Here is a 23,852-nt window from a genome sequence, read left to right as displayed (position 1 = left end):
GGAAAAGATCACTTTCTTTTTTACAGTGTTTGCCAAATAAATTATTTATTTTCATAGCTCTAAATGGGGATTTAAATGGTAAATGCTGAAACTGGATGCACACACACACAGAGAGAGAGAGAGAGAGAGAGAGAGAGAGAGAGAGAGAGAGAGAGAGAGAGAGAGAGAGAGAGAGAGAGTGCTGAATGTGATAACATTGCTTGTTCAGTGACATGTATAAAAATATGCAGTCATACGTGCATAAACAAGCCAATGTAAAGAGCCAGAGGAATGGGGACAGGGGAACACACACGCACACGCACGCACACACACACACATGCACACGCACACACACACACACACACACGCACACCATAAAAGGCTAAAATTAAACAGGAAAGTAGGTGGGCAAACACACACAAGTACAACTGAGATTTGGCTTGTTGGGCTCTTAATGGATGTTGTACAATAGACCCGTGGCTTTCACCCAGTGCAAGATCCTTTGTGACAAAGCTTTCCATTCCTCCATAATAACCCTCCCTCCATCTTCTCCTCCATAATAACCCTCCCTCCATCTTCTCCTCCATGATAACCCTCCCTCCATCTTCTCCTCCATAATAACCCTCCCTCCATCTTCTCCTCCATAATAACCCTCCCTTCATCTTCTCCTCCATAATAACCCTCCCTTCATCTTCTCCTCCATAATAACCCTCCCTCCATCTTCTCCTCCATAATAACCCTCCCTTCATCTTCTCCTCCATAATAACCCTCCCTTCATCTTCTCCTCCATAATAACCCTCCCTCCATCTTCTCCTCCATAATAACCCTCCCTCCATCTTCTCCTCTGTAATAACCCTCCCTTCATCTTCTCCTCCATAATAACCCTCCCTTCATCTTCTCCTCCATAATAACCCTCCCTTCATCTTCTCCTCCACAATAACCCTCCCTTCATCTTCTCCTCCATAATAACCCTCCCTTCATCTTCTCCTCCATAATAACCCTCCCTTCATCTTCTCCTCCATAATAACCCTCCCTTCATCTTCTCCTCCATAATAACCCTCCCTTCATCTTCTCCTCCATAATAACCCTCTCTTCATCTTCTCCTCCATAATAACCCTCCCTTCATCTTCTCCTCCATAATAACCCTCCCTCCATCTTCTCCTCCATAATAACCCTCCCTCCATCTTCTCCTCCATAATAACCCTCCCTCCATCTTCTCCTCCATAATAACCCTCCCTTCATCTTCTCCTCCATAATAACCCTCCCTCCATCTTCTCCTCTGTAATAACCCTCCCTTCATCTTCTCCTCCATAATAACCCTCCCTCCATCTTCTCCTCTGTAATAACCCTCCCTTCATCTTCTCCTCCATAATAACCCTCCCTTCATCTTCTCCTCCATAATAACCCTCCCTCCATCTTCTCCTCCATAATAACCCTCCCTTCATCTTCTCCTCCATAATAACCCTCCCTCCATCTTCTCCTCCATAATAACCCTCCCTCCATCTTCTCCTCTGTAATAACCCTCCCTCCATCTTCTCCTCTGTAATAACCCTCCCTTCATCTTCTCCTCCATAATAACCCTCCCTTCATCTTCTCCTCCATAATAACCCTCCCTCCATCTTCTCCTCCATAATAACCCTCCCTCCATCTTCTCCTCTGTAATAACCCTCCCTTCATCTTCTCCTCCATAATAACCCTCCCTTCATCTTCTCCTCTGTAATAACCCTCCCTTCATCTTCTCCTCCATAATAACCCTCCCTTCATCTTCTCCTCCATAATAACCCTCCCTCCATCTTCTCCTCCATAATAACCCTCCCTCCATCTTCTCCTCTGTAATAACCCTCCCTTCATCTTCTCCTCCATAATAACCCTCCCTTCATCTTCTCCTCTGTAATAACCCTCCCTTCATCTTCTCCTCCATAATAACCCTCCCTCCATCTTCTCCTCTGTAATAACCCTCCCTTCATCTTCTCCTCCATAATAACCCTCCCTTCATCTTCTCCTCCATAATAACCCTCCCTCCATCTTCTCCTCCATAATAACCCTCCCTCCATCTTCTCCTCTGTAATAACCCTCCCTTCATCTTCTCCTCCATAATAACCCTCCCTCCATAATAACCCTTCCTCCGTCTTCTCCTCCATAATAACCCTCCCTTCATAATAACCCTCCCGCCATCCTCTCCTGCATAATATAATAATCCCTCCATCCTCTCCTCCGTAATAACCCTCCCTTCATCTTCTCCTCCATAATATAATAATCCCTCCATCTTCTCCTCCAAAATAACGCTCCCTCCATCTTCCACTCGCTCGCGGGAAGGACGAGTCTGTTCCTTCCTCGGTGGCGATCCGCTCACGAGTCGAGCTCAACACATACACATACACATTCACATTCACATTCACATTCACATACACATACACACACACACACACACACACACATACATACATACACATACACACCAAATGGGGTTAGTCCAGTGTTTTGCCCCATTAAACACTCGTGTAGAGTCCTGTCACTGAAGTTAACTTTACTAACTCTGTTTGTGAGGTTAATGTCTGATTCGCTACGGTTAAAGTTTGCAGAGTTTTATTTAATCGCTTACGATTGGCACATGGCTTGAAGATTAGAGTTAAATAGTTTTCTAAGGTGAATCAAAATAACAAAAAATTTCAACAGAAAAAAATAATATTATATATGTATATATATATACTAGTGCTGTCAAACGATTAAAATATTTAATCGCGATTAATCGCATTAATGCCATAGTTAACTCGCGATTAATCGCACATTTTTATCTATTCTAAATGTCCCTTGATTTCTATTTGTCTCATTATTTTTTCTAATTTTAATGCTCTTATCAACATGGAAAAGTGGATCAGCAGTAAGTTTGTTCTTAGCTGTGGTATCCATGTGCTTCTGTCTGAAGTCATCCATTGTAGAGCTTAGATCGGGCCCAAAAAATCAAGCCCGACCCGAGCCCGTGCGCATTGTGTCCGAGCCCGGCCCGACACATAAACTGTAATTATGAGCCCAAGCCCGATTTAAACCCGTCCATTTTTTTCATACGTGGGTCGTTATAACTGACGTTCTCAACTATTTTCTATGTTACTTTCTCCCGCCCGCAACATTGTTGTCCCGCTCCCGCCCGCAAATACACTCTTTTTTTTTGTAGGCTACCTCCAAATACTTTCGCCTACGTGTCGCCACCATACACATCAGCATAAATGCTCCTGATAAATTATTTGTTATTAAAGCATTAACACACAAACCACTGTTATAACATAAAAGCAAGCAGGCTACTGAGTGCATGGTTTGGCATGACTGAATGCGCGCAAAGTGCGCTCCCTTAATAATTCCTTAAAAGCTGACATCAGTTAATCGCAATCTCACACATCTGTTATTATCAGTGAAGCTGACTGCACAATGCATCTTTCATAATATATACACTTTGTTTGTTATAATTTGAGGATTTGCCAGCTTACAGAATTCAGCACTGAACAAAAAGTCTGTTTTGAGCGGTGAGGGGAGTCTATTTTAAATGCTTCTGATGCTTCTTCATATGTCTGTGATTGGCTACATCCCTCAACGCTGCAAACATGTTATAAAAAGAAACTCTCTCCTGTAAATCGTTTCTATTTTGTTTTAGTTGTTCTTGTTGCTTTTCTGCAACATATGAATAAAAATGTATTAGTTTTTATGTTTTATTCATAGATATTTCTAGTTTGCGGGAGTCCCGCGAATCGTTTTATTCTCCCGTATCCGCACACAGAGTGAGTGCATTACCGCTCGAGCCCGCCCTCGCACTCGGCCATCAAATCTAGTCCCGCGCCGCACTCTATTGCGTTGAGAGTGCACGTCTCTAGATCGGCGTCTCGCGCTCGCGCCATCCACTCAAAACGTACCGTTAGCCTACTACTCTTTGGCCGGCGCGCAAGCCCAAACAAGTACGTGCGGCGTGCCTGTTGTTTTGTTTCCGGTCTAGCTATCCGGTGTGATGTTGTAGTTTTTCTAACGTTACTAGTTGTTGCAACAGCATGTGAAAAAAATACAAAGTTTGCTAGGCCAAAAAGAGCGTTAATCTCGCGATAAAAAAATTGACGCTGTTAAAATGTGTTTGCGTTAACGCCGTTAATAACGCGTTTAACGCACAGCACTAATATATACACATACATATATATTATATATATATAACACAAAGTATGCATAAAGAAAATGAAACCAATTGTATGAGTTTTTATGCATTGACATATTTGACAATGAAGCATATACGTATCATTCACTAAAATGTGTAAATTGTTAAAAAAAATTATACTTGCGTTAATAGAAATCAATGCAATAAATTCATAAAATGGGTTGACAAACTATTCACAGAGAAACATTTGCCTTTGTCAAGAGCTTAATGCAATGCAAAAAATATTTGTATCAGTGCAATCTAAATATATATATATTTTAGGGCTGTCAATCGATTAAAATTTTTAATCTAATTAATTGCATACTCTGTAATTAATTAATCTAAATTAATCGCATACACAATCTTACAATGTTTACATGGTACAATTTCTGGTAAGCTACGTTTTTATTATTATTGCTTGACACAGATTTCACGATTTCAATTTAATTTAATTATTGTGATTTGATGCAATATTGACTCATTTGGATAAATATTAGGTACACAAGATAGGCATTCATTTTTCTCAAGAAAAAAAAATCTCACCCAATGCTGTAAAAATACAGAGAGCCATATCAGCTGGTAGTATTTAAGGTTAAAAATAGCTCAAATTAAATATAATGCTTGTTTATTACAAATAACAACTTTGATATAAGTAAAAATATAATCCATACGTAATATACTAGTAGGCTACATAAATTTTGAAAAATACTCTCTATAGCTCTTTTTTATAGCCAACTATAACATGCTATATGGTCATGAAATGGCTTTCCTGAGGTAACTTATAGGGCTAAATGTTATGTGACATAATTGTTCTCCAGCTGTTTTATTGACCTCTTTTCGCGGTTGAAAAACACTGATTGATCGAGGAATATACATTTCGGTAAGTTTTAGGCTGCCCTACTGTATCTTTCAACATTGGTCATTCGTGTTTATTTACTATTAGCTAGAGATGATCGGTTCACGTGCCGCTATAGGAATCTGTCATTTCACATAACAAGCGCCAAAACGGTATTGTTTGATTTTCGTAATAAAATTAACAGAATCTGAGATTTTTTTAATATCATAAGTAACGTGCTCTGTCTTGTCTGTTTCCGTGTCCTCTCTTTGGTGCGCGATTTTTCTGTGCGTGAGAAAATGGTTGTGTGACGTGAGAGCGCGTGAAAAGTTACAACACACTATGGCAAGCCAAGAGAGTCAGAATTACGCTATAGATTAATCGCGTTTACAGCCAAACGCCGTCTAATACGGCGTTTTAAACCGTATTTCGCGCGTTTTTTACGCCGTTGTAATTACAAACGCCGTAAAAAACGCGCGAAATATGTCAATGACACCGTATTCCACGGCGTTTTAGTGTGCATGGAAAGCGCCGCTTTTTACGCCGTTCATCTCGCCATATGACGCCGTAAAAAACGCCGTTTTGGTTGAACAGAGCGCGCGTTATTTTACGGCGTTTTGCTAATAGTATAATGAGCCACGCCCACTGTTTTACACAGCCAGTGAGTTTGAACTGTTCTCTCCCAATCAATGATGAACTGAGTCAGACCAGACCAATTCAGCACGGATCATTATAGCCAAGGATCATTCGAATCTGTGAATGGTTTATTATTTTTTGTGTATAGCCTACCTACACTTACTATAAAAACAAAACATTGCTTGTATAATGAAGAAAACAAACAGCTTTCCTTTCCGTGAACTTGCGTCTCAAAAGCGATCCTTTTCACCATGAACCGAAATAAATTTCGTGTATAGATAGGCTATTTATTCCTTTTATATGATTTTATCCTGTTTTTTTTCTTGTTCACAGAAGTGCTACAGGTGCATACGATGATGATTCTGTTCTTTATGCAGCTATTTGTGCATGCAGGCTAAAACTAAACCCCTGGAAAAAAATGTTTGTGTGTTTTTAATGGGTCACAGACACTTGTAAATTTTAATTTAACATAATCTTGTCGGTTAATGAATGGAGATGATCGTATTTTTTTTTTTTTTTTTGCTATTTGCAAAAATAGCAATATGCTTAGCATCTTAATTTAATCTTTATTTGATCATTTTATTAGTTCATTAACTAATTATGTTAACTCAACTTTTAATGTTAAGAGCTGGATACTAATTGGGCTACTAAGTAAATAATGTCAACTAAATTGTTTATTGATTAGAGTTAAATTACACAACTGGTGTGCACATCCCAAACACCCAGAATTGGGCGCAGGTGCAGGACAACTGAGTAATACAAATGAAAAAAAGAAGTGTGAAGTCCGCACACTGAAAAAGCTGCTCCAAAGAATTTATTAGCAAGGCAACGTTTCGACCATCAGGTCTTCATCAGGCACAATAATTACTGTAGAGTAAGTTTAGCTTTAAATAGACACAGGTAATCATCATTAATTAAAATCACCTTGATTATGCACACATAAGGGATCAAATGACAGATACGTGACAAATACAAAGCACGTGACCATACCCATACACATATACATATACAAATACATATACATGCATATACATATAAACAAATATACATAAACACATATAAATAATAATAATAATACTATAAAAAAGGCTTGATATCAAACTCCTCATTCAACCCTAATGGTGACAGAGTGCTTAAGGTATAAATCCAAAAGCATTCCCTCTGTAATAATTTTTTCTCATAATCTCCTCCTCTTGAGGGTTTTGTTACTTTTTCTATGCCAATATACTGCAAGGCGCTGACATTATGACCTACTTTTCTAAAATGAGCCGCTATAGGGCTGCGCATATCACCAGTCCTAAGGGTACTGCGATGTTCACTAATACGGGTACGCAATTGTCTAAATGTTTTTCCCACGTATGCAAGACCGCAAGGACACCGAATTAGATAAATCACATAAGTGGAAGAACAAGTAATAGTACCACGTATCGGAATATCATGACCAGTACGTGGATGACTAAAATTCTTACATTTGTGTGTAAAAGCACACTGGGAGCAATTACCACACCTGTAATTCCCTGGGGGAAGAGTTGGAATACCATGTTTCGTGCGTGAAGGATATTCAGATTTCACAAGCAAGTCACGAAGATTATTTTGGCGTTTAAAGACTAGTTTTGGACCATTTTTAAAGACACCTGATAATTTAGGATCACTTGAAATGATATGCCAATGTTTATTTAAAATGCTACGAAACTCCGCACCCAATGCTGAGTACTTTATCGTACAAATGGGAGCATTGAGAACTTGCGTATTCTTATCGCGTTTTTTTCGCAAACACTGCATTTGAGAGGTCTCATTGATTTTCTTTTTGGCATTTTCGATCCATTCTGTACGGTAACCACGATTCAAGAATCTTTTAGTTAAAACATTGGATTGGTGAGTATGATTCATCCGTGCTACAGATTCTACGCACACGCTTAAATTGTCTGATAGGTAAACTCTTAATTAAAGGTCTAGGATGGAAACTATCGCCTCTTAAAATAGTGTTGCGATCCGTTGATTTTCGGTATAGATCGGTATGGAGTATCCCGTCATTTATATATACTCGAACATCAAGGAAACTAATGCTTACTGGATCGCATTCCATAGTGAAATTCACATGCTCAGTCCTTGAGTTAAGATAATTCAAAAACATCAACATCTCTGCAGGTGTAGCCTTAGTGATCATAAAAATGTCATCAATGTACCGCTTGTAAAGCAAAATCTTAGGAACATTAGAAACATTTTTATGATCACTAAGGCTACACCTGCAGAGATGTTGATGTTTTTGAATTATCTTAACTCAAGGACTGAGCATGTGAATTTCACTATGGAATGCGATCCAGTAAGCATTAGTTTCCTTGATGTTCGAGTATATATAAATGACGGGAAACTCCATACCGATCTATACCGAAAATCAACGGATCGCAACACTATTTTAAGAGGCGATAGTTTCCATCCTAGACCTTTAATTAAGAGTTTACCTATCAGACAATTTAAGCGTGTGCGTAGAATCTGTAGCACGGATGAATCATACTCACCAATCCAATGTTTTAACTAAAAGATTCTTGAATCGTGGTTACCGTACAGAATGGATCGAAAATGCCAAAAAGAAAATCAATGAGACCTCTCAAATGCAGTGTTTGCGAAAAAAACGCGATAAGAATACGCAAGTTCTCAATGCTCCCATTTGTACGATAAAGTACTCAGCATTGGGTGCGGAGTTTCGTAGCATTTTAAATAAACATTGGCATATCATTTCAAGTGATCCTAAATTATCAGGTGTCTTTAAAAATGGTCCAAAACTAGTCTTTAAACGCCAAAATAATCTTCGTGACTTGCTTGTGAAATCTGAATATCCTTCACGCACGAAACATGGTATTCCAACTCTTCCCCCAGGGAATTACAGGTGTGGTAATTGCTCCCAGTGTGCTTTTACACACAAATGTAAGAATTTTAGTCATCCACGTACTGGTCATGATATTCCGATACGTGGTACTATTACTTGTTCTTCAACTTATGTGATTTATCTAATTCGGTGTCCTTGCGGTCTTGCATACGTGGGAAAAACATTTAGACAATTGCGTACCCGTATTAGTGAACATCGCAGTACCCTTAGGACTGGTGATATGCGCAGCCCTATAGCGGCTCATTTTAGAAAAGTAGGTCATAATGTCAGCGCCTTGCAGTATATTGGCATAGAAAAAGTAACAAAACCCTCAAGAGGAGGAGATTATGAGAAAAAATTATTACAGAGGGAATGCTTTTGGATTTATACCTTAAGCACTCTGTCACCATTAGGGTTGAATGAGGAGTTTGATATCAAGCCTTTTTTATAGTATTATTATTATTATGTATATGTGTTTATGTATATTTGTTTATATGTATATGCATGTATATGTATTTGTATATGTATATATGTATGGGTATGGTCACGTGCTTTGTATTTGTCACGTATCTGTCATTTGATCCCTTATGTGTGCATAATCAAGGTGATTTTAATTAATGATGATTACCTGTGTCTATTTAAAGCTAAACTTACTCTACAGTAATTATTGTGCCTGATGAAGACCTGATGGTCGAAACGTTGCCTTGCTAATAAATTCTTTGGAGCAGCTTTTTCAGTGTGCGGACTTCACACTTCTTTTTTTCTTATTGATTAGAGTTGCCATAGACTAAAGATTTTTCTAGTCGACTATAGTCATTCATTTAAGTAATTAGTTGACTACTCGCACGTTTATATTAATTTCTTCTTAAATACTGGATGCATGGAGGAATATAGCCTCCCATACTAAAGCGCATGCATAAATCTTGCCACAAAGCACCGGCAAAAGTAGGCTATTGATAATAAATGTGTCTGAACAAACAACGAGGCATTTTAATTGTTTATTAATAAACTAAATCAGGCAGCTAACATATCTCCATCTCCGCTATAAAGGGGATGCGCCTTTAGAGAGAAATGCACCTTTCATACGGATTACATAATCAGACGGTATTTGCTTTCGATTCTAATTCGTTCGTTTAAAAGTGGACATTTCAAGCTGTGAGGCTAGTTTACGCTGTTTTTCAGTTCATTTGAGACGCGCTCCAGTTCACGGAGAGCATGCAAGTTATTTTACAAAAGCACATCGTTTTCTTGTTATTGTGAGTTTACACAAATAGAATTAGTTGCGAATGATGTATTTTTCTTTTCTGTATGACCAGAAATTAGGGAGTATTTTAAGTTGTTTCCACTGTTGATAGGAAAATGCAAGTGATGCAAGTCGCCGACGCCTCCATGTCATGCAGTAAGCGCGCTCCACAATGGTGGAATATGTTGGAATAGACGATTTAATATGAATGATGAGCGTCAAAATCTTGTGGTTATTTGTGATAATACTAGCCCTTTATTATTATTGTCTAATTAATAAATTATTAGACTGACATTGTGACTGACTGACTAACTGACTGACTGACTGTGACTCTATTATGACGGACATTTGACGAATTGCTTTGTTCCTTTTTTGTAAGTTTTGGACAAAAGTGTCTTCTAAATATGTAGCCTAAAATGTAATAATAATAATTATTATTATTATTGTTATTATTATTATTTGAGTGTATAACTATAAACGAGTTCACTTAAGACAGTAATATGTTTATCATAAAATAATTTATGAATGCTTTATTTTTTAAGCAAAAATTATGCAAAAAATGTAGGCCTATTTTATCCAAAACTGTAAAAGGTTAGGTTATAGCCTATAAAAATAATACATTGATAAATTATTTTATGACAAACATATATATATTTGTAAATATTAGTGTCTTAAAAGAGCAAAATTTAGGCTACAGATCTGTGGATGTTCAGGGTTAGTTAACTAAAACTAAAACTATTAAAAACATTTATGCTAATCGACATAAACCGGAAATAAAGGAAAATATAAGTATTAGTTGAAAAACTTAAACTAAACGAAAATTTTAAAATGTTCATTTTTATCAACAAATTGGATTCATTTAGGTTTTTTTTCCCTGCGACCTTCAACCGACGCGATCATCTCCATTCATTAACCGACAAGATTATGTTAAATTAAAATTTACAAGTGTCTGTGACCCATTAAAAACACACAAACATTTTTTTCCAGGGGTTTAGTTTTAGCCTGCATGCACAAATAGCTGCATAAAGAACAGAATCATCATCGTATGCACCTGTAGCACTTCTGTGAACAAGAAAAAAAACAGGATAAAATCATATAAAAGGAATAAATAGCCTATCTATACACGAAATTTATTTCGGTTCATGGTGAAAAGGATCGCTTTTGAGAAGCAAGTTCACGGAAAGGAAAGCTGTTTGTTTTCTTCATTATACAAGCAATGTTTTGTTTTTATAGTAAGTGTAGGTAGGCTATACACAAAAAATAATAAACCATTCACAGATTCGAATGATCCTTGGCTATAATGATCCGTGCTGAATTGGTCTGGTCTGACTCAGTTCATCATTGATTGGGAGAGAACAGTTCAAACTCACTGGCTGTGTAAAACAGTGGGCGTGGCTCATTATACTATTAGCAAAACGTCGTAAAATAACGCGCGCTCTGTTCAACCAAAACGGCGTTTTTTACGGCGTCATATGGCGAGATGAACGGCGTAAAAAGCGGCGCTTTCCATGCACACTAAAACGCCGTGGAATACGGTGTCATTGACATATTTCGCGCGTTTTTTACGGCGATTGTAATTACAACGGCGTAAAAAACGCGCGAAATACGGTTTAAAACGCCGTATTAGACGGCGTTTGGCTGTAAACGCGATTAATCTATAGCGTAATTCTGACCCTCTTGGCTTGCCATAACACACACACACACAAGCGCGCTTTCTCTCAGACACAGTCGCCGACTCACGCACACACTGACTCCTGGATGCTTTTCATTGATGTTGTAGGCCTACTTTAGAGTTTGACGAACTCCGTTTGTTAAAAGTAAATGTTCCAAACAATGATCCAAGCAGCGCGTTCTTGTCTCCCTCCTTCTTTTTACACGAACGCTAGAACGGCTCCGCAAAGGTCAAAACGGAATGAATTAATCTGCGTTATTTTTTTTAACGCGTTATTTCTTCTCAGATTAATTAATCGAAATTAACGCGTTATTTTGACAGCCCTAATATATATATATATATATATATATATATATATATATATATATATATATATATATATATATATATATATATATATATATATATACACACATTTCTAAGTATATTTGTAAAGTATAACTTCAAGTATACTTCATGATAGTATTTGTTGCAATTAATTTAATTTGTTTAATTAAATTTGTTTGACTGTGACAGTCAACGCTTTGTAACAAATAACAGTAATTGAGCTTGATTGTCATGACAATAATGTCAAAAGGAAATTGTAAAAATAAATATTAGTGTTACTGAACTAGGCTATGAAAAATGTATACAGTTAAATTTATAGTAAAAAAAATAAAAAAAAATAATCCATAGCACACTTCAAAATCAAAATATTAAAAAGTATTTTTCCAACTGGCTATTTTATGGTGAAAAACGCAATTTCATTGTTAGATTCATCCTTCAGATTATCAAACATATAACGCTGGCCATTTTGTTGTCTGGTTGTAAACGGTTCACTTTTTGAAAGAAAACGAAAGCATTGGCGTAATCTTCAGAGATGATGACAGGACTCTGTGACCTTTCTGTTCCGGGCAGATAAGAGACACGTGTACGTCATGGAAGTCCCACACACAGCGGGACGTCCCGCATGCTGAACACACTCTCAAAACAACCGAGACATCCATCAAACACTCGCGCAGCTTTCATTTTCACTGAACTCAAAACACTCTGTGATGCTCTGAAACCCCACACACTGGTGTGTGTGTCTATAGATGTGGTCTTTAAAGGTGTTGATGATGTTAAATCAAATGATTTTGAGGTTAAAGGAATGATAACTAAAACTATAGAAAAACTTTTTTTTTTTTTATTAAATTAAAAAATATATATTTTTGATGAAAAACTTTACCTTGAAGAAAAATTTTTAAATTTAACTAACTAAAATATGCGAGTTTAATTTTAAGTACTTAAATTAATAGAACTGAAATAATAATACATTATAAATAGAAAAATAAAAATTAAATATGAAAATAATTTATATGGAAAAAAATATATAAAGAAAACTAAAATGACAAAAGCAAATAATTAAATTGCTAAAACAAACTAAAATTAAAAATGAAACGTGAACATAAAAAAAATAAAAGCTAATTAAAAATATTCATAAATAAATACTATAATAGTATACTGTAAAACGTGTCTTTCCAGATGTATGGCCAAAAAGCTACTTTTTATCAATATAAAAAGCTATTATAAATAAATTAAAAGTACATTTTAAATGATCTTGATATTATTGGACATATTATGTATGCTCATGACTATTTGTAAATGGTCCTTGGGGCAAATATTGATTCAATTATAACCTTGAAACCGCCGGCGAGTGTATAATAGAGGTTTATGAATTAATCATTTTGTCCATCCTGTTAAGTAAGCAACAAGTTAAACACTGATCAGTTTAAAGAGATGAATAAACTCTCACCAGCTGTGAAACACACACACACACACACACACACACACACACACACGATTAGCTAATGATGTAAAGACCGTTAATCTCATTTGGAGATGAGATGGAAATGCAATGAAGGAGAGTGAATGTTTCTCCATTATTACGACTGTTCATAATGAGCAATATTTCACTTGGTGGACAATAAAATGAGTGAAATACCCAATGACTAAAAGGAATATAGTCTTTAGACTGGAAAATGGGCTGTTCTGACCACCTAGAAACAGCCTAGCAACCACATACTTGACTCAGAACCAGGGATGCACAATATTAGGGATCGGAATCGGTCGATACATGTAAACATTGGCACAATATGGAAAATTACGCCGATATGCCTTAACTGTAACTGATATATTGGTATATTGAAGTTCAGCGGTGAAGAGTGTGTCTCTGCTGTCACACAAACACACAGTGATGCTCAAGTGCAACCGCAGCTGGGTGAAAAAAGGGCGTGGAGAACGACACCAACACGCCGATTACACACACACACACACACACACACACACACACGACCTTATTATTCTACCGTCTTCTAATCAGAGAGACTGAAATTTAATCGGAGTAATGATGACATCATCACTGGAGCTGACAGACGTCCAGGCCTTATTATGATGATGATGATGATGATGATGATGATGATGGACGTAATCTCAAGCCAAGCTCTGTCTGTGACTCATCTGACAGGAAATACACTGTTTTTTTCAGTTATTTGTCCATTTGGAATCTGAATTTCATTTGTTTTAATATTTTTTAAAAACACATCCATTGTCTACACAGGACTGAGATCCTCACACATTAGGAATATTCTTTCTCATATGATATTTATTATCATGACAAATATTTGCTTATTTGTCATTATGTTTTTTTTTTTTTCATAGCGTTTGAGAATGACCAAACTGTTATACTATTAGGCATTATTTTCTTATAAAACAATGTTTGAATTATAATATGGTTATTCTTCCATTTGGAATCCAATGTTGATATTGTTAACTAAAGCTATTAAAAGTTATTTTTGTTAATAAAATACAATGTGATATAAATATTACATGAAAAACTTTAAAATGGAAAAAGTTTAAATCATTATAAATTCACTAAAAGTGTAAATGATCAAAAAATAAATCAGTCAAAACTACATAGAAATATACTAAACAAAAACTAAGGAAAATGACAAAAGCACATAACATTACTAAAACTTAAAATAAATTGTAAATGAAAACTGATAAGCTAATATAACACTAACATAAAATACTATTACAATTATTATAATGTTATGCTATATTATAATAACACTATATTTTACACAGTATATAAAAATAACACTAACCCAAAATATTAATAAATAATATCATAGTATATAAATAATGCTAAAATACCACATAATTTTAATCAAAATTAGTACCAGAATCATCAAATTCCAGTCATTAAAACTTGAGATGTCTATTAGATGTTCTATCATGTTTTACTGAGCCACACCGATGGAAAACACTGCACTGATCAAACATATTATAAATCAGAACAATATTACTCAAGAGAAAACTGAATGAGAATATGAACAATATCTGACAGTCCTGTCCTTGAGTCTGATATCATCATCATCAGTCATATCTTTATGTTATGAATGACTGAAATCATGCGATTGCCGTCTCTGTGTCAGTGGGTCAGTGTGTCTCTGGCCTAATGTCACACGAGTGTGTGTGTGTGTGTGTGTGTGTGTGTGTGTGTGTGTGTGTGTGTGTGTGTGTGTGTGTGTGTGTGTGTGTGTGTGTGTAGCATCAGAACACTGCTGTTGATTCAGTACCTCAGGTTATATTTTGATGGTTTGACTGTAATGCAGTCGGAGAAAACACTTCCAACCATCATCATCATCGCAAACATGTGTCGTGCAGAAACACACACTTACAAATGAAGTGAACGGCGCGCGGTAAAAGTGTTAAACCTTCAGGATCCCAGCAGTCAGTAGTCTTGCGGTTGAGTCACATGACCACTGACAGGTCTGTTGTGACACTGACACACACACACACACACACACACACACTGATAAACGTGTCAGTATCTCAGCGTTCCAGTGGGTCAGTGCTGTGGTTTCACTCATGCATGGATTCATCAGTTAATACATGTCATCAACAAAACAAACCGGCATTGTTTCAGTTCTGCAGTGGCAGAGTGTATGGTTTCATTGTGTGTGTGTGTGTGTGTGTGTGTGTGTGTGGCAGGAAACATGATCAGAACATATTTCAGCATAAAAGATCACATGATCCATTAAATTGAAGGTGAAAATAATATATTTACAACTACATCATCAAATACAAACGCAAAAACTCAAAGGTCTACAATACAGCCCACCAAAATAAAAGTTGGATTTAACATTAATTATGATAAAAATGATTCACAGCTCTTCATGATAATAGTGTCCCTGGAGGACCACCAGCATATTAGCTCATAAAGTTTAGGCTAATCAGTGTATAATTAATCACAGCTGTAGACAAAACTGCTTAAATGAATTAAATCTCATACCATATATTTTAAATGTATAAAAGCATCTAAGTGCACGGCTTCACGGACACAGCGAGTCTTTATTTTGAAGAGCGTGACTATCTGGCTGACTCTGAGAAAGAGAGAATAATCCTCGACCTGAGCGAGGGAAAGAAAGAAAGAAAGAAAGAAAGAAAGAAAGACAAAATGGGAAGTCAATCTTAATCATCTCTGTGAGGATGGGATGAGGTCCTGCAGGGACAATAACAGAAAAACAGCAGAGCCATGAGAATTTCCCAATCTAAAGGATGGAGAGGAATGTCAGGCATCTCTCATCTCCGTTCCCGAGAAAAGATTACCCATAATGCAACTGTCGAAAATTCCCCAACACTTCCAGTGAAAGAAAGATCTTGCAAAGACAAGTCGTGAGTGTAATAACAATTAGCACTAGTTCACACATGCCTTACTGAACAAGCAATGAGCCTCGGTGCGGTTAGTGTTCAAACGGTTAAAAGTTAAAAATGAAAAATATTTTTTGTTAATTTGAAATAAAATTTTAAAACATTTTTAAATAGGTTTTTTTAAGGTTAAACTTTTCATGTATTTATATTTTGTCTAATAATAAAAATTAAAAATAGAAATGTTGCCTTGGCAATTAACTGAAATAAAATAAGTTTTCAATCGAAGTACTGAAAAACATTCAATTAAAATAAATTAGCTAAATATAAATATAAACAAATACTAATAAAAATGACAAAAACACATCAAATAACTATAACGTAAAATTAAAACTGAAAATATAAAAATACAAGTTCATTCAAAATATTAATAATATTAAAACAATTAAGGGGTGTTGTATGGCGTAATGCAAAGCAGAATAATAAACAATGAAAATAAAATCAATTAACAAATTAATACAAATAAATAAATACCTGTAATGCACAGCCAATTAATTAATAAGAATAATAAATAAATTTTACATCAAATAATAGAATTATACACTGTAAAAAAATGACGCTGCCTTAAATTTTTAAGTACGATCAACTTAGATGTTTAAGTCATTTCAACTTAAATCACATTAAACTGACTCAAGCATGAGTTGAATCTTGTATAACATAAAGAAGATTGCTTAACTTATTTTGATGAGTTTAAGCAATGCAAAAACATATGTTGTCATAACTTACTGATTATATCATTTTAAATGTTGTTGTGAAACTGGATCAAGCAGATCATTAAAAATCTGCGTTCTGTACCAGAAGGGAGCAGAGTTCAGAATAAAAGGGATTTTTTAAAATAAATTGAACAGATATATTGTTATATTTTTCATTTTTGTTTTGATTTCATATTGACTTAAAGCAATCCTCTTTGTGTCAATGACTTTCAGAGCTGATTTCAGGCATAGCCTCCATTTCTTTGATCGTTCTTGTGGATCTCAAGGTGAATTCAATTTCAGACTGATCTCGGTTGGGAGAGGCGGCCTATCCATATTGATTGGGTGCCACAGTTTCGTTTTTCTCTCACAGAATCTTGCGGCAGAAACAATTACCTTTCCACCCTCGTCCCATCATCCCCCCTTCACTCCCTCGCTCCCTAACTCACATTTCCAGTGTGAAATCTCTCTGCATCTCCCTCCATCCTTGTCTCTCAGTCTGTCGGCTTCATTTGTTCTCTTTTTGTGCTCAGCAATCAAATCATGTGAACAAAGCGTGACTCCAGGAATCGGTGGCAGCGCATACAAAAGGATGTGACAACGTCAGCCTTCAGAAGGAAACAGATGCAGATGAACAGGAAGTAACCAGAGTCTGTGCCAAACGCAATCTAAATACTGGAAATACAACTCAAATCACCACAAATGTTCTCAAATTTAAGGAATAGTTGGCTTTTAGTATGTTTGTTGCTGTTTGAGCATACAAAAAGGTCTACAAAGCCTTAATTGTAGTCATGTGTTTTCTTCCAGGAACAAAATATTCCTCATTGAAATAATTCACGCCCAACGAATATGCTAAATAAAGGGGTGGGGCCTGGTTGAGTTAGTTAGTAGTATGCTGAAACTGGCGGTTATGGTAAGGGGCGTGGCATTCCCCCAACACACTCGAAGCGGTTGACCAATCAGAGCACAGTGTGCTTTTCAGAAGGAAGGGCTTCATAGAGACAGGAACTAAACAGGGCTGCGTTTCCTGTACAATGTCGTAACTCGCCGCTTCACTGCCATAGTACGATGCATCGTTGAAGAAATCAACTAGCTAGTCCCGACTGTTTCCCGAAACCATATGGTCACAAATTGGTCATTCAACCGTGTTAGTTAATGATGTCACACAGGTGATAGTAGTAATAACTACTTTTAATAAATCTTTTTAAGATCAAGTTAATGCTCAATGTTTTGCTATAAATTATGGAGATCTGAGGACTAATTCTCATTTTTCCGAGTTATTTTGCATTATTTCCAGATTCAATCATAGGCTCATTCCTACACACTAGAGCACGTACACACATGCACACTCTTCAAGAATGATGCTTTAAATCTCTTGACAAACTAAAAGACGTAAACGACATTTATAAGTATTCTAAATAAAAGATATAGATTGTACCGAATGTCAGCTTGCTTATTTGGCTCAAAATAATGATGTATTAGGTCCACATGACATGCAAACAAGAAACTCTGCTTCTAACCACAGCTCATGATCCGTCGTTCCAAACACACAACTTTGCGATGCTTTCTGCGAATGTTCGTTGGAACGATTGTTTCGGGAAACACAGACTCGCTGAACTTCTGATAACGACAGAACTAGCGACTATAGTTGGCTAACGATGCTTTCGGTAAAAACATAAAAACACCCCAGAGCGTTACTGACAGACTGGGAAGAGAGGAGCTGCAACAATGGAGAATATGGAGAAAAAATGTGTTTTTGAACATACAAGCATGAAATTTTATTCTGATAGAGCCCAAAAACAACATCAACTTTGAAAAAGGGCACAATATAGCCTCTTTAAAGATCTTCACGTAGCTCTTTTCATAGTGTTTACATCTGTAAATCTGCAACAAAAGACAAAAAACAACCAGAAAAAAATGATCCAAACGGCTTGTGCACTATCAAATAAAGTCATTTGATAGCTTTGTGTGAGGATGAGGAACACACTGAAATTAAAACCACTGAAGCTCTAGCTTTCTCTCACCAAGCCCACGTTCCTGTCTAGAACTCAGAAATGACTAGTCACGTTCAGTCAGATCTGAGAACCAATGGCGTTTTGGTGTCAATGACGTCAATGTTTGAGGTCGATCGATGTGTGTTTTCAAAGACTAATCTACTTCATTACTGAACATTTGGTTAGATCCTAGGTTTTCTGGGGAAGTGTATGACAGAAGTGTGAATATAATGGCATACTGAGGCTCAGTGTAATGTGTTGTTGTTGTTGTTTGTGTTGAATGAGGTGGCAATCTGTTTTCCTGCTGGCCTTTGGTACCGATCAATGATTCAGCTGCCAAAAGACACTCAGGGGTTTTTGCAAGCAGGGATTTTATCTTAACAAAAATCAGACAAATGACAGACCTGCGACAACAAAACGCTTGACACGCAGATACAGATGACAGCTCATTTGCTACTGCCAAACACAGGATTGGGAATCGAGAACGGTTCTTAAGGCCCATTTACGCAAAGGATGACAACTAGAACCATCATTTTTTAATTAATCTTGTGAGTAGGTTCTTTTAAATGACTCGGTCAAAAAGACTTGAACTCTTGTGCCTGGTATACTCCTGGTATTAAGATGCATTTGGTGGATCGGATCACATGTGGACGACACTAAACACAGCTGTAAACTGGTCTAAAACACTTTGAGCTCGTCCACTTTCCACCACTTCCAGAGGAAGTTGAACACACATTCGACCAGATTGGTTTCGTATGGAAACACTCATGAGATCGAATGTGTTCAAACAGCCTCAAAAGAGCGTCTTCTCTCCGTCTACTGAACTAATGAGAAACATTATGAGAAGAGCTCTAGACAGACGGGGTTTAAACTCTGTCGACTGAAGAACCAAGTTTGGTTTGAGGATGAAAAACGTACCAAACACAACGTTCTCTCATCACTCCTGATTTCTAACACACACTCACAGTTTTCGGCTGATCTTGCGTCTGTCAGAGCAGAAACGAAAGTTCATATGTAAATTGCACAAGCTTATTTTTGTCCATTAGATTGAAAGATCTGAAAAAGCCCATACATTTACCTTCCCCTCACCTTGAGGAAATCAGGACAGAAGTGGATGAAAGTGGACAGAAGAGACGGATTAAAACACCAGGTGTAAACGGAAATGTGTCTCCCTCGTCTACATGTGATCCGATCGACCAAAACACATCTTAACACCAGGAGTAAACAGAATCTTGAATTACTGATTTGTATCCGTCTTTCCAAAAGTAGAGCCCATTAGTGCCAGTGGTCGCCATGATTTACTCAGTCTTACGATGCTTTTGGGAAACGCAGCCCAGAGCGGTTCTTGACTTGGATATTTACTGAACTGACAGTCATTAGTATCATTATGTCCACTCTGAACCAAGAAATGTTACTGTGCTGTTAAAGGGATAGTTCACCCAAAAATCAATTGTGTCATCATTTATTCACCCTCAAGTTGTTCCAAATCTGTTGATTTGGAACTCAAACAGTTGGTCCCCATTGACTTCCATAGTATGGAAGAAATACTATGAAAGCCAATGCGACCAACATTCTTCAAAATATCTTCCTTTGTGTTCAACAGAAGCAACTCATACAGGTTTGGATCAACTTGAGGGTGTATAAATGATGACATAATTTTCATTTTTAGCTGAACTATCCCTTTAAAGGGTAACTAAACCCCTGGTCAGAGCCTGACTCCACCCACTGGCAATATTTGAAAAATGCTGGAAAAGTGAGCAGACCCCAGCGGAGGGGGGCGTGCACCTCAGATGCATCTCTTTGTATGGAACCTGCCTACGTCACCAACAACCGCTGCGTCACAAACCACCGCAAACATCCAATTGGAAAATACAACTGCAGTAGCCACCATTCAACCTGAAGAGGGCAGCACTAAGATGTTTTTATACCATATATTGTAGAATTAAAACACTTTAAACCCAAATGTCAAAAAATTTACTGGAATCAATGAACAGCATTTATGAAGCTCCATTCTAAAAGATCATTAAGTAAAAAAAGTTGTTTTAGTGTTTAGTTACCCTTTAATGCTCATCAATTCCCATTCGTATTCACAGTTTCACACAGAGATGTGAAACTCACAAACATGTACAACAAAGCCACAGTCAGAAATCAGACCCGCGCCACACGGGTGCCCTGTGCCGCCCACCGTGCCATCTTTAGCTCTAATTAAGTAGCTGGGGTGAATTACAGGGCTATTGTCCACCTGAAGTAGACATAAAACAAGATTGCATTAATATTTAATAGCAGTTGCGAGCAAGATGATAGTACTGGAAAGAAGAGCGCTACGCTCTTTTCCTAATGGATTACATTTTGAATACAGTCACCGCTCCGGCCAAACACAAAACATCAACAAGTCGATCAATATTTCCATGTATTTTTAGAGTTTCCTGTCAATAACAGCAGCGTGACGCCATGCAAAACAAGTGCACGCTGTGTAACCCAGATCTATCCCAATTGCTCCATCAATACGCATTTAATACAAATAAACCAATTAGCTTCAATGGGCAGCCATTTCACGTGCATGTGTTGTCTGTATCCGTATATTAACTCCAGGACAAAACAACAGGGAGTATTGGATTTCAGAAGGACAGTTGTTTTGAAGATGATCACATACATGTTCATCTGATCATATATGAGCTGCTCTGGTGCCAGGCTGGAACACTAAGCTTGAAGCTCTAGTTACCATGGCAGCATCCCAAACCAGTTCCATACCATTCCCAATTTAGAACACAATGCCTGAAATCTGAATCTCTACACATTAGGATCACCACATGACTGCAACATAGTCCAGACCACCAGGTTGGAATTCAAAGCATGAAGCTCAACAGTTACCATGGCAGCATCCCATATACACAAGACTATTTCCATATGAATCCTTGCACAAACTGAAGCAGCATTTATAGGATCTATCGCATCAATATATTCCTAACAATGCAGCTGTCCAAACGTACATTTCAGACTATTCCCACTTCCCAGGTTGGAGCACAATGCATGAATAGGATAAAATAGCATTCCTCCATTTAAGTGGGGAGAGATATTTTTCCCAATATTCACAATCAACTTAATCGGTTCTCAGTTGTTTAATATTGGATCTACAAACAAAATAGCATTAATTGTGAAATAATAATGATTTATTATTACTACTACTAATAAAAAAAAAACAATATCAGTTAATCGCTCTCCTTTACTCCAATATTTTCCAGAACATCAGGTTGAAATAAAACAAATCAAGCTCTACAGTTACCAATGCAGAATCCCAATCCAATTCCATTCCCATTTCAGAATACAATGCATGACTCTATACAATAGAACCCTAGCGTTTCTAGGATATGTTACACTAATAAACATTCCAAACATATATTTTAGACGATTCCCTGGATGGAATACAATGCATACATTGAAAAACTCAGATTAAATGGGAAGAAATCTTTTCCCGATATTAACTTTAAACTTAGGCTAATCTGTTCTCATTTGATCAATATTGGGTCTACTGATAAATGGCATAATTTGGGGAAATAATATGTTAAAAACATTAAAATGATAAGAACAATAATAACGCTGACCTTAACAATAACTGCATCAATACGGGTCATTTAAAAAAAAGCAATATCGGTCTATTAATATTAGACTACTCCAATATTTTCCTGAACAGCAGGTTGGGAAACAAAGCATGCAGCATTCCAGACAAATAATCCAGATCACTGACAGGCTGAAGACCAGACATGAACCCTGCATGTCGGAACATTTCTTTGTTGAGCAGAAGTTGCTCTGGTTGTCTTTACCGCACTGTCGTGTTCAGATTGAGCCACCGTTCATTCTTCATATCGCTTTCGCTGCAAACCGCGACACACAGATCGTGTTGAAAACTGTCCACCCTAATTTGACTAATTAATTACATCTAGTTATATCCACTATCGCAGGTTTGCGGATAAGCGTCAAGAAAAAGCCCTTAACCTCACGCATTATCCGGCGGTGCATCGCTGCTTCCCTCCCCGGTCTAGAGGCGCCTTACCTCGGCACGCAGCTCGGGGACGACCGGTCCACTTCCCAGGTGGCGTACAGGTTCATGTGCACCGGCCGATTGGAGGTGATCGCCATCGGCTTGGAGGGCTGCGGAGACGGTACTCCTCCAGTCCTCGGGAGCCCTCCCCGATCCGACATACTGGAGGAACCTTATGTTTGAAAACAATGAAAGAAAACCCGAATAAAGCGGCTATCGTCGGAGGGTTGATCCTCTTCTGCTCCACGAACACCGAGGCTCGGTTGTATACCGGATCCGCAGTTCGCCGTCAAACTCGCGGCCAGTGTTTCTCGAGTTGCGTTAGTTGTTTATCGGTGCAGGAAGCGGAAATTTCTTTTTGCCTCGCAGAGAAGCGCCACTGCCGAAGAGCAACGCCTCTAGTGAAAGACGAGCCCTCACAACCAACCACTGAGAGAGAGAGAGAGAGAGAGAGAGAGAGAGAGAGAGAGAGAGAGAGAGAGAGAGAGAGAGAGAGAGAGAGAGAGAGTTTTCGATACATTTCGGGGTTTTCATCGTGCAAAACTGTTGTTGTCTTATATTATATTTGTCCACAAGGGAATATTTAGATTAGGTACTCATATAGAACAATTCAAATCGATTTTTCCCGCTTCTCGAATATGCAGAATATAGTAGCAACTAGGCCTATTTTTTAAAATCTGTTCAGTTTGTGGTTCTCTTATACAGCTCAAATTTAACCCATATTTAAAGTGATGGCCTTTCAATTTTGGCCTTTTGCTTGTTTGTTGATTGTGTAAATTTGATGAAACAATATTTAAATAGTCTCATATCTCCTCATGCAAACTATTCCCTACACTAAAAATTACACTTTCAATTAAACACTGCATTTTGAAGTAGCATTTTCTTTTAAATTATAGCATACTCCAATAATATTTGTATTCACAGCTTTAAAAAATATTTTTTTAGCCTGTTAGCCTACAGTGTAGGCCCTACAACATAGCCACAATGTGGATAA

At 37.3% G+C, this 23,852-nt stretch overlaps 1 protein-coding gene across 2 annotated transcripts in view; it reads right to left on the bottom strand.

Annotated features, from left to right (window-relative positions):
* Positions 1-23,254, bottom strand: part of pacs1b (phosphofurin acidic cluster sorting protein 1b) — a 74,702-nt gene extending 51,448 nt beyond the window's left edge. For both annotated transcript variants that reach the window (XM_077227535.1, XM_077227536.1), the window contains exon 1: positions 22,871-23,254. In XM_077227535.1, coding sequence (XP_077083650.1) covers positions 22,871-23,019 — 149 coding nt within the window. In that variant the 5' untranslated portion in view covers positions 23,020-23,254. The remainder of the gene's footprint in view (positions 1-22,870) is intronic.
* Between the last annotated feature and the right edge of the window lie 598 nt (positions 23,255-23,852).

This window comes from Siphateles boraxobius, unplaced genomic scaffold (assembly GCF_051911475.1).
Source record: "Siphateles boraxobius isolate OS27281-9 unplaced genomic scaffold, OSU_SipBor_1 130, whole genome shotgun sequence".
NCBI classification, from domain to species: Eukaryota; Metazoa; Chordata; class Actinopteri; order Cypriniformes; family Leuciscidae; genus Siphateles; species Siphateles boraxobius.
This window is presented reverse-complemented; position numbering and strand designations above follow the sequence as displayed.